Source organism: Salvelinus namaycush, chromosome 36, assembly GCF_016432855.1.
Source record: "Salvelinus namaycush isolate Seneca chromosome 36, SaNama_1.0, whole genome shotgun sequence".
NCBI classification, from domain to species: Eukaryota; Metazoa; Chordata; class Actinopteri; order Salmoniformes; family Salmonidae; genus Salvelinus; species Salvelinus namaycush.
This window is the reverse complement of record NC_052342.1, coordinates 6,455,320-6,468,970: the sequence shown is the minus strand read 5'-3', so window position 1 is coordinate 6,468,970 and position 13,651 is coordinate 6,455,320. Positions and strand designations below refer to the sequence as shown.

Here is a 13,651-nt window from a genome sequence, read left to right as displayed (position 1 = left end):
GCAACCGCCCAGCTATGACTGTGGTGCCCGTTGTTATCATTGGATAAAACATAGCGTCAATCTGCCATCGCTCAATTTCCTCGAAAAACGATTGGACTCTAATCTTGACAATCATTGAGCCGCACTCTTTGATTGGGCTTTAATATTTGGTGTCGGCCTATCCGCGCGCGCAACCGCCCAGTTGTGGTGCCCGTTATTATTGGATAAAACATAGCGTCAATCTGCCGTCACTCAACTTTCTAGAAAAACGATTGGACTCTAAGCTTGACAACCATTGAGCCACACTCTTTGATTGGGCTTTGACATTTGGTGTCAGCCTACCATTACCCGTGCGCGCAGACAGCCCAGTTGTGCCCCTGGTGCCCGTTTTTGTTATACCTCAGGGAGGGGTTGGGTCAGGGAAGCACTTCACTTGTCATTTTGGATTAATATATTTAAATAAAAAAATAAACATGCCTTAAAACATGATTGCATTGAAATTAGGATTATCACCACTCCATACTGCAAATAGTAGATCAAAACATTGAAAAAACTAGTTATGGTGGGTATGCTCTTCTTGATATTAGATTATTATAAATATAGCCGTCAGCAGCAATGAACTGAGTTCGAAGGATGACAGTTGGATAACAAAGCAAGCATTATCATGTAGGAACTATATTCCTTTATGTACAATCAGAGAAAATGGCCATGTTTATCTATCAATACCAGAAGGATGACTCAAGTGAAGTTTAATCTAGTGCTGTAGGTTAGTTATCTTTGAATGCAGCAGGTAATCTTCTTAAAGTCATTACTTAATATACTGAGTTTATATACCAATTCTGGGGTCAATTTGACTAATGGTGTATGTTAACATTTGTGAAATATTCTCAGCGTTAGTGTATTGGTATATTGCAGGCATCTTTGAATACTGGGACTAATTTTGTCTAAATCTGTTTGTGTATTTTTTTAATTTAACCTTTATTTATCTAGGCAAGCCAGTTAAGAACAAACTCTTATTTACAATGACGGCCTACGCCGGCCAAACCCTAACCAGGACGACGCTGGACCAATTGTGCCGCCCTATAGGACTCCCGATCACGGCCAGTTGTGATACAGCCAGGGATCAAACCAGGGTTTGTAGTGACGCCTCTAGCACTGCGATGCAGCGCCTTAGACCGCTGCGCCACTCGGGAGCCCCGAGTGGTGTAAATTATTTAAATTTGAGTTGGTACACTCCACATTAGCATTCCAAAATACTAAAACACACTCTCAAAGCTGTAAAACGCTGACTGCTCAAGCTGCAGGAATTTTCCAGAATAAAATATCTAAATTTCACTAAGTTCAGACCACATAATAGGGCAATAATATGTGATTATACAGATCTACTAATCACAATATTTCACAGTTAGTCTGCATAATTTAAATCTAACATTAATTTGAAGGACAAAGTCCACTTGATCAATAGTTATTGTTTTAGTATCTAGGGTGACCACGTCTCGGATTGTGCGGGACAGTCCCGAATATAGGCCCTTTTTCCTGCGCAAACAACCAATCATGTTCCGCATTTTATCAACAGAATTCAAACGCACTAATTGTGAAAAAAGGTCAATATGTCCCATATTTCAGTCAGACTTCCTATTCATTTGATGAAAAGTGACATTCCAACCTGTCTCTTTTGCAGTCACGTTGCGCTTATGACAAGATATTATATCATATGGATGTGGTGCTGGTGATGTTAAACATTTCTCCTATCGTTGTTGAGATATGCTATGGTGCGCAGCGCAAGAGACGTATGCCAATGTCATATCACCAACCAATCACATTTGTCAAATCCTTATGGGCTAAATTCCAGCTAAACTTGGAGGACAGTTAATTTTGCTGAAGTAGGCTAAATCAGGGTCACACAGAGTGTTTCTTGGTAGTCTTAAACAAATCTACTTTGAAACCAAATTGTACACCTCACAAACATGGTTATGGGATTAAAATACAGTGCCTTAAGAAAGTATCGACACCCCTTGACTTTTTCCAATTTTTGTTGTGTTACAGCCTGAATTTAACATTAATTTTAAAAAATAATTTTGTCACTGGCTTACACACAATACCCCATGTCAAATTGGAATTATGTTTTTAGAAATCTTTACAAATGAATAAAAAATGAAAAGCTGAGGGTCTCCTGAGTGGCGCAGAGGTCTAAGGCTCTGCATCTAAGTGCTAGAGGAGTCACTACAGACCCGGGTTTGATCCTAGGCTGTATCAACCAGCCGGGATCGGGAGTCCCACAGGGAGGTGCACAAATTGGCCCAGCGTCGTCCAGTTAGGGGAGGGTTTGGCCAGGGGGGCTTTACTTGGCTCATCGCACTCTAACAGCTCCTTGTGGCGGGCCAGGCGCCTGCATGCTAACCTCGGTCGTCAGTTGAACGGTGTTTGCTCAGACACATTGGTGCGGCTGGCTTCCGGGTTAAGCGGGCGGGTGTTAAGAAGCTCGGTTTGTTTTGGAGGATGCATGACTCGACCTTTGCCTCTCCTGAGATCGTTGGGGAGTTGCAGCGATGATTGGTCCCGTGTGGCTCAGTTGGTAGAGCATGGCGCTTGCAACGCCAGGGTTGTGGGTTCATTTCCCACGGGGGGACCAGGATGAATATGTATGAACTTTCCAATTTGTAAGTCGCTCTGGATAAGAGCGTCTGCTAAATGACTTACATGTAAATGAGACAAGATCAAAATTGTGGAGAAAAAATTTGTAAATGTATTGAGTCAATAAGTATTTAACCCCTTTGTTATGGCAAACCTAAATAAGTTCAGGAGTAAAAATGTGCTTAACAAGTCACATATTAAGTTGCATGGACTCACTCTGTGTGCAATAATAGTGTTGAACATGATTTTTGAATGACTACCTCATCTCTGTACCCCACACATACAATTATCTTGAAGGTCCCTCAGTCGAGCAGTGAAAATCAAACACAGATTCAACCACAAAAACCCACCTATTGGTAGATGGGTAAAAAATAAATAAAAGCAGACATTGAATATCACTTTGAGCATGGTGAAGTTAATAATTACACTTTGGATGGTGTATCAATACACCCAGTCACTACAAAGATACAGGCATCCTTCCTAACTCAGTTGCCGGAGCGGAAGGAAACCGCTCACAGATTTCACCCTGAGGCCTATTGAGACTTTAAAACAGTTTAATGGTTGTGAGAGGAGAAAAATGAGGATGGATCAACAGTGAAAAGAAGGACGCCTGTACAGAAGAAAAAAAATATTTTTAAATGCATCCTGTTTGCAACAAGGCACTAAAGTAATACTGCAAAAAATGTGGCAAAGCAGTTAACTTTTTGTCCTGAATACCTAGTGTTGTTTATGGCAAATCCAATACAACACATTACTGAGTACCACTCTCCATATTTTCAAGCATAGTGGTGGCTGCATCATATTATGGGTATGCTTGGAATCATTAAGGACTGGGGAGTTTTTCAGGATAAAACAAAATTACGTAATGGAGGCACAGGCAAAATCCTAGAGGAAAACCTGGTTCAATATGCTTTCCACCAGACGCTGGGAGATGAATTCACATTTCAGCAGGGCAATAACCTAAAACAACGTTCTTGAGTGGCCGAGTTACAGTTTTGACTTAAATCAACTTGAAAATCTAAGGCAAGACTGTAAATGTTAATGGCTGGAATCGATTAAATGGAACGGTATCAAACATATGGAAACCACGTTTGACTCGGTTTCATTAATTCCATTCCAGCCGTTCCAATGAGCCCATCCACCTATAGCCCCCCCCCCCCTGCTACCAACAAAGTTTAGTCTCTAGGTCAACGGATATGATGGTTTAAGTGAAACTGCTTATAACAGTGCCACCTATAGGCCAATCGGTGCTATTGTTCTTTTACCAAGTTACTCACTGCCTCTAGTTTCTGTGTGCCAAATTAGGAAAAGCTACCAATCTATGCTTGAGTTATTTGACCATGACAAGAAAAAAAGGAAAAATAATTCTGAATAACTTTTTGGTCAATCATCAAACCAATGTGTAGACCTAACCAAATGGTATGTTTTAACATTTGTCCTGGATTAACAACCTATCAGGTGTGTTAATTAACCTACAGTATAGATCATGGCCATACAATATTACCACTATAATGTTAAGAGTCTAAGAAGAGAAATACACACTAAAATGTATTCATGCTACTGCTGAGATACTGAGGGGAAACATTTGAGCTTGAAAACTACATTCCAAAAGAAGAGTTCCCGGGGGAGTAAAAGTGAACAAAACATGGCACGAAATCATGAATCAAATGACAAATTGAAAAGGTGTACTGAGTGATTTTATTGAGAAACAAATGGACAAATATTTCTCATATCATTCAGGGCAAAGTGCCAAATGCACTCCTAAAACACTTTCTTTTTCAAGATGGAATGGGCCTATTGTTTAGAAATGTTTTAAACTGTTCAGAATGTATACAAAGTGTAATATTTCATTCAAACACATTTGAGTAATACAGTCATATGTTAAGCGGGAAATTAGATTTGAAGCAGCAGGTGTTCCCTTGAGTGCAATTTCACTTTCAAAAGGTATTGAAAAATATCAGCCGAAATGCATAATATGCCTCCCCTGCCTTAGGTGTGGAGTAAAATAAAATATATATTATTTACACATTCATTCACAACACCTGTATCTATTGTTTTAATGGTTTTATATGTATTTTAAAAGGAAGGCGAATGTGATTAGCAAATGATTGCATTCTTCGCACTAATGCATAAAACGGCTAATTAGAGTTAAGTGCAATGACCGATTCAACTACTGCTACATCACCTCCAACTGAAGGACTCACATTTAAAAAATAAACAACATGCACTTGGTTGCTTTTTGTAAAATACCTCAAATCTAATAATACCTGAAATCTATATTTACATTCTGTTTTCAGCGGGGAAATACAAACGTTACTAAGCTATCAGTTAACACACAAGACAGATATCGAACAGTGAAGCTAAATGTCTGCACATTCCCCATCCATCCCACGACCAAGTCGAAACGCATAGCGAGACGGAACTAAGATGGCCAACCGAGCACGACACTGTTGCGATACCTGAAAAGAGAGCATACCAAATAGTAACACGGTCATCCACAAGATGCATTCAAGTTCTACGGCATGCATTCTCTCCTATTCGATCAACAAGCTTGATAGGTTGACAATGCCAACGCTATGACAAGACAGAAAACCTGACTGATCTAAGACATGACCTAAAGAAACTAACAAACACCCAGTGTTTACATTAATACTACACCGAACAAAAATATAAAACGCAACATACAACAATTTCAAAGATGTTACTGAGTTACAGTTCATATAAGGAAATCAGTCAACTGAAATAAATTCATGAGGCCCTAATCTACAGATTGCACATGACTGGGAATACAGATATGCATCTGTTGGTCACACAACTTAAAGAAAAGGTAGGGGCTTCGGTCAGAAAACCAGTCAGTATCTGGTGTGACCACCATTTGCCTCATGCAGCACAACACATCTCCTTCACATAGAGAGTTGATCAGGCTGTTGATTACAGCCCGTGGAATATTGTCCCACTCCTCTTCAATGGCTGTTTGAAGTTGCTGTACATTGACGGACCTGGAACACGCTGTCGTACACGTCGATCCAGAGCATGCCAAACACGCTCAATGGGTGACATGTCTGGTGAGTACGCAGGCCATGGAAGAACTGGTACATTTTTAACTTCCAGGAATTGTGTACAGATATTTGTGTCATGGGGCCGTGCCTTTTCATGCTGAAACATGAGTTGATGGCGACGGATGAATGGCATGACAATGGGCCTCAGGATCTCGTCATAGTATCTCTGTGTATTCAAATTACCATCAATAAAATGCAATTGTGTTCATTGTCAGTAGCATCTGCCTGCCTATAGCATAACCCCACTGCCACCATGGGCCACTCTTCACAACTTTGACATCAGCAAACCGCTTGCCCACACGATGCCATACACGCCATCTGCCCGGTAGTTGAAACAGATTCATTCGTAAAGAGTACACTTTGCCAGCGTGCCAGTGGCCATCGAAGGCGATAATTTGCCCACTGAAGTCAGTTACGACTCCAAACTGCAGTCAGGTCAAAACCCTGGTGAGGAAGACGAGCACACAGATGAGCTTCCCTGAGACGGTTTCTGACAGCTTGGGCAGAAATTATTCGGTCGTGCAAACCCACAGTTTCATCAGCTGTCCGGGTGGCTGGTCTGACGATCCCGCAGGTGAAGAAGCCGGATGTGGAGGTCCTGGGCTGGCGTGGTTACACGTGGTCTGCGGTTGTGAGACTGTTTGGACATACTGCCAAATTCTCTAAAGTGACATTGGAGGCGGCTTACGGTAGAGAAATTACATTCAATTCTCTAGTGGACATTCCTGCAGTCAGCATGCCAATTGCACGCTCCCTCAACTTGAGACATCTGTGACATTGTGTTTTGTAACAAAACTGAACATTTTAGAGTGGCCTTTTATTGTCCCCAGCACAAGCTGCACCTGTGTTATGATCATGCCGTTTAATCAGCTTCATGATATGCCACACCATTCTGGTAGATCAATTATCTTGGCAAAGGAGAAATACTCACTAACAGGAATGTAAACAAACGTGTGTTCAAAATTTGAGAGAAATAAGCTTTTTCAGGGTATTGAACATTTCTGGGATCTTTTATTTCAGCTCATGAAACACAGGATCTACACTCATTATGTTGCGTTTATATTTTTGTTGAGTGTAGTTCCCAAGGAACTTAAAATCACGCTAACCTGTGAAAGCTAGTCTCACCTGGACAAGTGGGAAAAAGGTTAGTAAGCATAGCGCGCCCGCTCGGTGTAGGGGTCCCGCGGGATGTCATAAGCCAAGCTTCTGGGGAGGGAGGACACCGGGGAGAGGCGCGCGCGCTCGTACGCGTAGCCCTCAGCATCAGCAGGGATTCGCCGGATCGGGCTCCGGTCGCGGGAGTAGTATGAGGAGATGGAGGCTGGTAGAGGAGGGAGGGGACAGCGCTCGTATAGGTCGAGGCTAGAGGGCGGCAGGCGCTCCCTCATTATGGCCGAGGAGGGGGGAGGTGGGGCTGGCAAAGGGACAGACCGGCGCTCTTCGAAATAACTGGCTCCATACGAACGAGCCCGGTACTTTTCGTAGAAGTCCACAACACCATAAGGATCCCGGTCCTCGTAAGATGACCGGCGCACTGGGTTGGCTGAGATCGCACCATAGCTCGAGCTGGTGCCGCCGTACACTGCCTCACTGGCGTATGTCCGGGCCATGCATTGTTCGGCAGCGCTCATTCCATAACCCTGCGGGACACTGTAACTCATTGCGCTCTCGTAGCCCGCGCCCCTGCCATACCCGGGTATACTGCCGCTGCCGTAAGCAGACCCTCTGCTGCCAAAGTCGTACACGGAACCGTAGCTGCCACTGTAACCTGGATCGCCGCCACTGAAGCCCCGTTGATAAACGCGGCCGCTGCGACTGCCCCCGCCGAACCTGGGGGCACCGCCATCGAATCCGTCAGAGCTTGGCTCGGCACCCTCTCTGTAGTTGCCCGACGTGTCGAGCGGACATTCTTTGGACCAATGGCCTTCCTGCCCGCACCGATAACAACCAGTCCTCTCTCCCATGCCAGGCGTAGTACGCAGGCGGCTAGTCGAAAGCTTCACGCTCAGCAGTTTGCCTTAAAAAAAAAGACGCAAGAGTTTACGACGATACAATAAACTGTTCCATCTATATCTATGCATATGATCTACGGAATCAGAAAGGCGGGCACGTACTAAAACACTACCCTAATAGCCTACATTTTAAAACACCTCTGAACGTAAACACTGACGATTGTTCCAGCCAAGCAACACTGACCCAGGTATACGGAAATATATCCACAACTGACAGGTCCATATTCTGGGTTGAATTTTAAAGATACAAAAATGAGTACAACATGTGCATTTGGAGATAGCGTTTGACTGCCCCTTACTTTCACCACTTACCTTTATCCATGACTTACCTATCAGTTTTGTTAAGACCTTTTCTTAGTGATTAGAACTCATTCTAATTATCAGGGTGGACCTACACCACACCGGGCACTGACCAACCAAGCCCTGCCTGTGTGAGTTCACCTTGGAAGGCTGTGTTGTCCAGCCCACTGACAGCCTCCATGGCATCCTCCACACGCTCCAAGTGGACAAAGGCGTAGTCCTTCACTATGTCACACTCCACCACTGGGCCGTACTCCTCAAACTTGGCCCGTAGTTCTTGGTTGGTACAGCTGCTGTTGATATTACCCACGTGCAGCTTGGTGGAGGCTTTGGGTCTGCCGCGGCTCATCTCCACATTCATGGCCTGCCCGTTGAGCTCGTAGTGGTGGAGATTCTTGATGGCATCTTCCGCCTTGGCTTTGTCATCGATGTGCACAAAGCCAAAGTTCTTGATGATGTCGCACTCTGAGATCTTGCCATACTGGGAGAAGAGGGAGCGCAGCTCCTCTGCCGTGGTGTCTGGAGACAAATTCCCAATGAAGATTTTCACCATGGTGATGATGCTCCTGCTTCAGTATATAAACAGTGGAAGAGGAAATTAAACAGATGAAACAAATTGAAACATTTTAAATAACTTGGCTCAGGAAGTCTTATGAACCTCAGAGCATATTGATTAACCAAACTATTAGAATATCACATTATTTTATAAATTCGCTCTATCGATAATCCATTGTGCAGTGCAAGTGGATGCATTGGATCATTAACAGGACCAATTTACTAATTATAACGTTGGTTACTCTCTGCCACCACTCTCAGAAGTAGCTAGCAGGTTTGGAACTAAACAAGCTGTCCAGTGGTTATTAATTCAGCCCAATGATTCAGGCACGTAAGCGAACGTTTAAAATACATCGCCATTTCATCGACCAGCATAGTTAAAGCATATATTTGCACGTGTAGTCATTTGTAACGTGCAAGAGAGCTAGCGACACCGAATTGCCTTTTGTGGCAACTCTAGCAAGTGTCCGCATATGCATGCATAACGAGGATGCTATGCTAACAATAGATCCGAAAAGCGTTGCATGGTCATATCTTTCATAGCTGTATGTCAGTTATTTGCTGTTCACACAAGGCAATATGCAACGTCACAATTCACATTTAAAAAAATTATGCGATAGTTCACATTTTCTACTTTCGTACCTTTCACTGTCGGATGCCACTGGTTTCCGAGATGAAATGGCGCCGCGCCTGCTAGCCACAGCACAATCTCTGCCCATCCCCTCAAAAGGCAAAACCAGATTGGAGGGCGTCGAAATCAAACCGGTTGATTGGACGAAAGAAGCATAAGTGCATTTCTTTCCAACTGTACTTGATTTAGTTTTTAGTAGGTATTATCAGAAAAGTATTCATTTCAATTTAGTGTAGATGTGGATAAAGGCTGGAGAGAGCACACACAAAGAAAATTCGCACCAAAATACTTGGTTTATTAAAAAATAAAATGCGAAAAACGTACACGCTTGGATTTAGGAAAAATACAAACTACAACAATTCCCAAAATAGCTTAGCTATAAAAGGCACCCATAGAAAGTGATTATTAAGACAAGAGCCCCTTACCTTAATGATTATGTCATAGCCCTGAGTTATGCTCATGTTATTTGCTGTATTGAACATGTTTATGTTGAGTAGCAATGAATATTCAATGAACACAGGTGAATTTGATTTATTAAAACTTAAGATTGTTAGAAAACAATATTTAATATATTGCTATATCCTCTTGAATTGGTGTATATCAGATTGGGCCTTCCCGAATTACGCAAGAAGAGTACATTTGGCGGTGTATGAATCTATATGTGCTATGCACACTGTTCAAATTAGTACAAACTGAATGCTTCTTTTTAGTTAGGAGACCTATGCAGATATTATTGATGAACCAAATCAACTGACACAAATTGGAAAGTTTGTTTTGGGATACGGATGTCACCGTTACAGCCGATAGCAACTCTAAGCAAAAGCAGTATGACGAGGATTTCCTCAACACTAAGTGGAATGTCCTCTTAAGAAAACAGATGTACATGAACGTTCTCAAAGCCAGTGCATGAATTTGACAAATATTCATACCGGTCTATTCTTAAAATGGTGTATTACTGGGGAAATTTCAAAACAAAAATGTGGTTGAATTACTGCGCTATACATGGCATGAATGAGATTATAATTTGTAATTAATAGCTGAAAACAATTAAATGAATGAAAAATATTCCTCAAGTAAGACAAATGTCTCTAAACTATGGTCACCTCAATACGCCAAATTCAGTGGCCAATTTGCTTTGAGGAGAATCTTAAAAATAAAAAGATGCATAAAAATAAATAAAAAGAAACAAAGCGAGTGGAAAGCCGGTATAGTTAAGCTAGTATTAACATCACACACACAGTGCCAGACCTGTGGTTCCAGATAGCTAAGTGTCCTTGTAAGTGACAACTGTAAATAAAGGAAGTATGTTGACTTGAATATGGATTGATTAGTCAGTTGAGATGAAGATTCATCTGCCGACGGCTGGCACACAGGTGCCAGGAAGATGCACATGCCGATTTCCGCCTGCGTCATTCTCGTGCCATCACATTCCGAGTCACGAAAGGTTTGTTTGCGGCACGTGGCACAGCTCGATGGAACCATGCAGCTCGGAGGAGGAATGGTAGCAAAGGAAAAGTCTGGCGAGTCATACACACCTAGAAAAGAGCAGAGCATTCGCTTTGAGAATTGGATTGTGTTTTACGGTTTAAAAGCACTGTGGGGGGGACATAGTTTCTGTTCTTCATTGAAGAAATATTAGGATGAACACGAGTCTACAGTTCCCAGCCCCCACTGTGTCATCATCATCATGTACCCGTTTTACATTCAATGGCACGCACCATTCCAGATGTCACAGAGCAATGGGCCAGTACTCCTGTTTGGTTGGCTCACCTTGGCAGTATGTAGCTCAGTAAGCATAGCGTGTCCGATCGGTGTAAGGGTCCCTGGCCTGTGGGACGGCGTACGAGGAGCTTCTGGAGGACGACACCGGGGACAGCCGTGAACGCTCATAACCATAGCTGTCAGAGGTGACAGGCACTCGTCTGATCGGGCTGCGGTCTCGCAAGTAGTACGAGGCGGCCGCCGAGGATGGTGGTAGCGGGCGACGCTCGTACGGGTCGACACTAGAGGAGAGCCTTGAGAGGGAGGAAGAGGGGGGAGGGGGGATATAGCCCAGGCGGCGCTCTTCAAAATAGCTCGAGCCGTATGGCCGTGCCCTGTACTTCTCATAATAGTCAACATGGCTGCTGTAACGGTCTCGCTCATAGGCCGATACCCTCTCGGGATAAGAGCTCGGTAGCCTGCCGCTGTACCGATCCCTGGCATCGGCGCTGTACTCCCGAGCAGAGCCATAGCTAGGCCTACGGCTCAAAGGGGGAAGAGGCGGCCCCCCCAGATAACTGGACGCTCTGCTATACCCTAGCCTGCCCATGTAATAGGATTCCGCAGCTCTTGGGGGCATCCCGTAGCCACTCGGGTATCTTTCGGAACTCCTGCTGAAACCTGGGGGACCCCGTGGGAAACCCCTGCCGTGGCCCATCATTAGGCCACCCCTGGGGCGTTCACCACGGTCACCATAGCTACCGCCGTTCTGACCGCCGTTCGGGCAATCTTTCGACCAGTGACCCTGTTTCCCGCAGACATAGCAGCCGGTTTGAGCTCCCATTCCCGGGATCGTGCGCAGGCGACTGGTGGACAGATGCACGCTCATCAGCTTGCCTTTTGAGGAGAGAGAAGAGACGCATGAGACGGTTGGGTTCTGACACGCACACCACTGATTCTTAACGGCTGTTATTTCCTCATTGCAAATACTTATATATTAGCATCAATTAGTTCACCTGCACTGTTACGTTGAAACCGGATAAAATAATCACGAAAGACTCACGACTTTACAGTGCCATTACGTATCCATTAAACTCAGAGAATTAAACCAAAATGCTTTTCGGCATCACTTTACGATCTTTATGCCATCTAAAGGGAAGTGTATTCTGTAACTACAGAAAGCTCAGACTATCTGCGGGTTCACCTTGGAAGGCTGTGTTGTCCAGCCCACTGATGGCCTCCATGGCATCATCCACAGACTCCATGTGGACAAATGCATAGTCTTTCACTATGTCAGCCTCCACCACAGGGCCATACTCCTCAAACTTGGTCTTCAGCTCCTCGTTGGTGCAACCCTCTGGGATGTTGCTGACATGCAGCTTGGTGGTGGACTTTGGTCTGCCGCGGCTCATCTCCACGTTCATTTGCTCCCCGTTGAGCTCATGGTGGTGAAGGTTCTTGATTGCCTCCTCCGCTTCGGCTTTGTCGTTCATGTGCACAAAGCCAAAGTTCTTGACGATGTCGCACTCTGAGATCTTGCCATACTGGGAGAAGAGAGTGCGTAGCTCGTCCACGGTGGTGTCGGAGTCAAGATTGCCTATGAATATTTTCACCATCTTCAAATCTGTGTCGTGTTATTCCTGGCAGTGGAGACAAGCAGTTGTTTGTTTACCAAGTCAATTTCAAATGTGAAGCATGAAGAAAAATACCACGTCCAAAATGAGCTATGAAAGACAACTTTAAAACTAAGGTTATGATTATAGGCCTACTTTAATAAAATGTCAAAAGAGAATAAGTTTGCAAGCTATCTGACGTACAGTAGCTAGCTACTTAAGCTAGCTAATGTTATCTAGTTAACCTACCGCTAGCTAATTCTCAAACTAACAGTAGCTGACCAGGCCAAATAGAAAAGTTAACGTTAGTATTGAGAACTTTCCATTTAATTTTTCTTGGCTATTAAGATAAATATATATATATTTATAAAATACGTTTTTTTTTTTATCTTGCAGCTAACTTCGTAAGTCTTACCGTAGTTATAAAAAGTAGAAATTCCCTCACTTTAGCCAGTTAACGTCAGCTAGTTGCTTGTTCTGTCGGAATTAACTTAGCTAGTTTAGCTAGCTACCTGTTCTGTTAACAACCTGGCTGACACTCTAAAACCTCCAACTGAAATTCAAATGAGGTTGATAACCTAGCCAACTAGCGTGGTCTTCGTTTGCGTTTACTAGTTTAACATTATATATATATTATTTGTTGTTGAAAAGAAACGTTCGCACGGCATGGTGCTAGCTATTACTAATTCTGGTCAAACAAAACACATCGTGATAATATCGTACAGGTTGTCTTTGTCCTCCCTCTAAAAACTAGTTGAATACAAATCAACACTGATTGAGATGTCAATTTCCACCATGTCCCTTACCTGAATAACGACTCAAACTGCAAATGCCAATGAATGAATTCTGAAATGGCGCCGTGATTATTTTTTAGGAAGTGTGTGACGCAATCAAGGGGATCAAAAAATAAGCAATGGAGCCCCCGTCTGTTCAGTCGAGATACTACATCAATTATAAAGTTAAGCATAATGTCATGTTTTTACGTAAGCTTACCCATTTCATAATACTGTTGTAAATAATATTTTGTATCGGAACGATTCTGATCTTGTTTCATTTTCTTATTACAAGTGGATAAAAAGGATTACATTTTTATCAACTAATTGTACAAAGAGCCCTATAATGAAATTTATACTAATACTAATTAGCATGCCAATCTATTTTGACACT

The 13,651-nt window shown here is 43.3% G+C and overlaps 2 protein-coding genes across 3 annotated transcripts; both read right to left on the bottom strand.

Moving 5' to 3' along the window:
- Positions 1 to 4,309: 4,309 nt before the first annotated feature.
- LOC120030419 (RNA-binding protein 4.1-like) lies at positions 4,310 to 9,247 on the bottom strand. Its single transcript, XM_038975817.1, has 4 exons — positions 9,182 to 9,247; positions 8,126 to 8,553; positions 6,798 to 7,689; positions 4,310 to 5,072 (listed from the first exon to the last, which is right to left on the bottom strand). The coding sequence occupies exons 2-3, from the start codon at positions 8,535 to 8,537 to the stop codon at positions 6,818 to 6,820; spliced, it is 1,284 nt and encodes a 427-aa protein (XP_038831745.1). The 5' UTR covers positions 8,538 to 8,553; positions 9,182 to 9,247; the 3' UTR covers positions 4,310 to 5,072; positions 6,798 to 6,817.
- A 197-nt stretch (positions 9,248 to 9,444) lies between these two features.
- On the bottom strand, positions 9,445 to 13,379 carry LOC120030420 (RNA-binding protein 4.1-like). Of its 2 annotated transcripts, none has more exons than XM_038975818.1 (4): positions 13,291 to 13,379; positions 12,076 to 12,511; positions 10,941 to 11,768; positions 9,445 to 10,705 (listed from the first exon to the last, which is right to left on the bottom strand). In XM_038975818.1, exons 2-3 carry the CDS (start codon positions 12,485 to 12,487, stop codon positions 10,957 to 10,959), a joined length of 1,224 nt encoding a protein of 407 aa, XP_038831746.1. In that variant the 5' UTR covers positions 12,488 to 12,511; positions 13,291 to 13,379; the 3' UTR covers positions 9,445 to 10,705; positions 10,941 to 10,956. The 2 variants fall into 2 exon arrangements, with proteins under 2 accessions (XP_038831746.1, XP_038831747.1); XM_038975819.1 differs by lacking the exon at positions 13,291 to 13,379 and adding an exon at positions 12,900 to 13,269.
- Between the last annotated feature and the right edge of the window lie 272 nt (positions 13,380 to 13,651).

Coding starts and splice junctions, on each gene's coding strand:
- LOC120030420 (XM_038975818.1), bottom strand. CDS start 12,487: ATGGTGAAAATATTCATAGGCAATCTTGACTCCGACACCACCGTGGAC. Junction 11,769..12,075: donor GGACAACACAGCCTTCCAAG/GTGAACCCGCAG, acceptor TCTCCTCAAAAG/GCAAGCTGATGAGCGTGCAT.
- LOC120030419 (XM_038975817.1), bottom strand. CDS start 8,537: ATGGTGAAAATCTTCATTGGGAATTTGTCTCCAGACACCACGGCAGAG. Junction 7,690..8,125: donor GGACAACACAGCCTTCCAAG/GTGAACTCACAC, acceptor TTTTTTTTTAAG/GCAAACTGCTGAGCGTGAAG.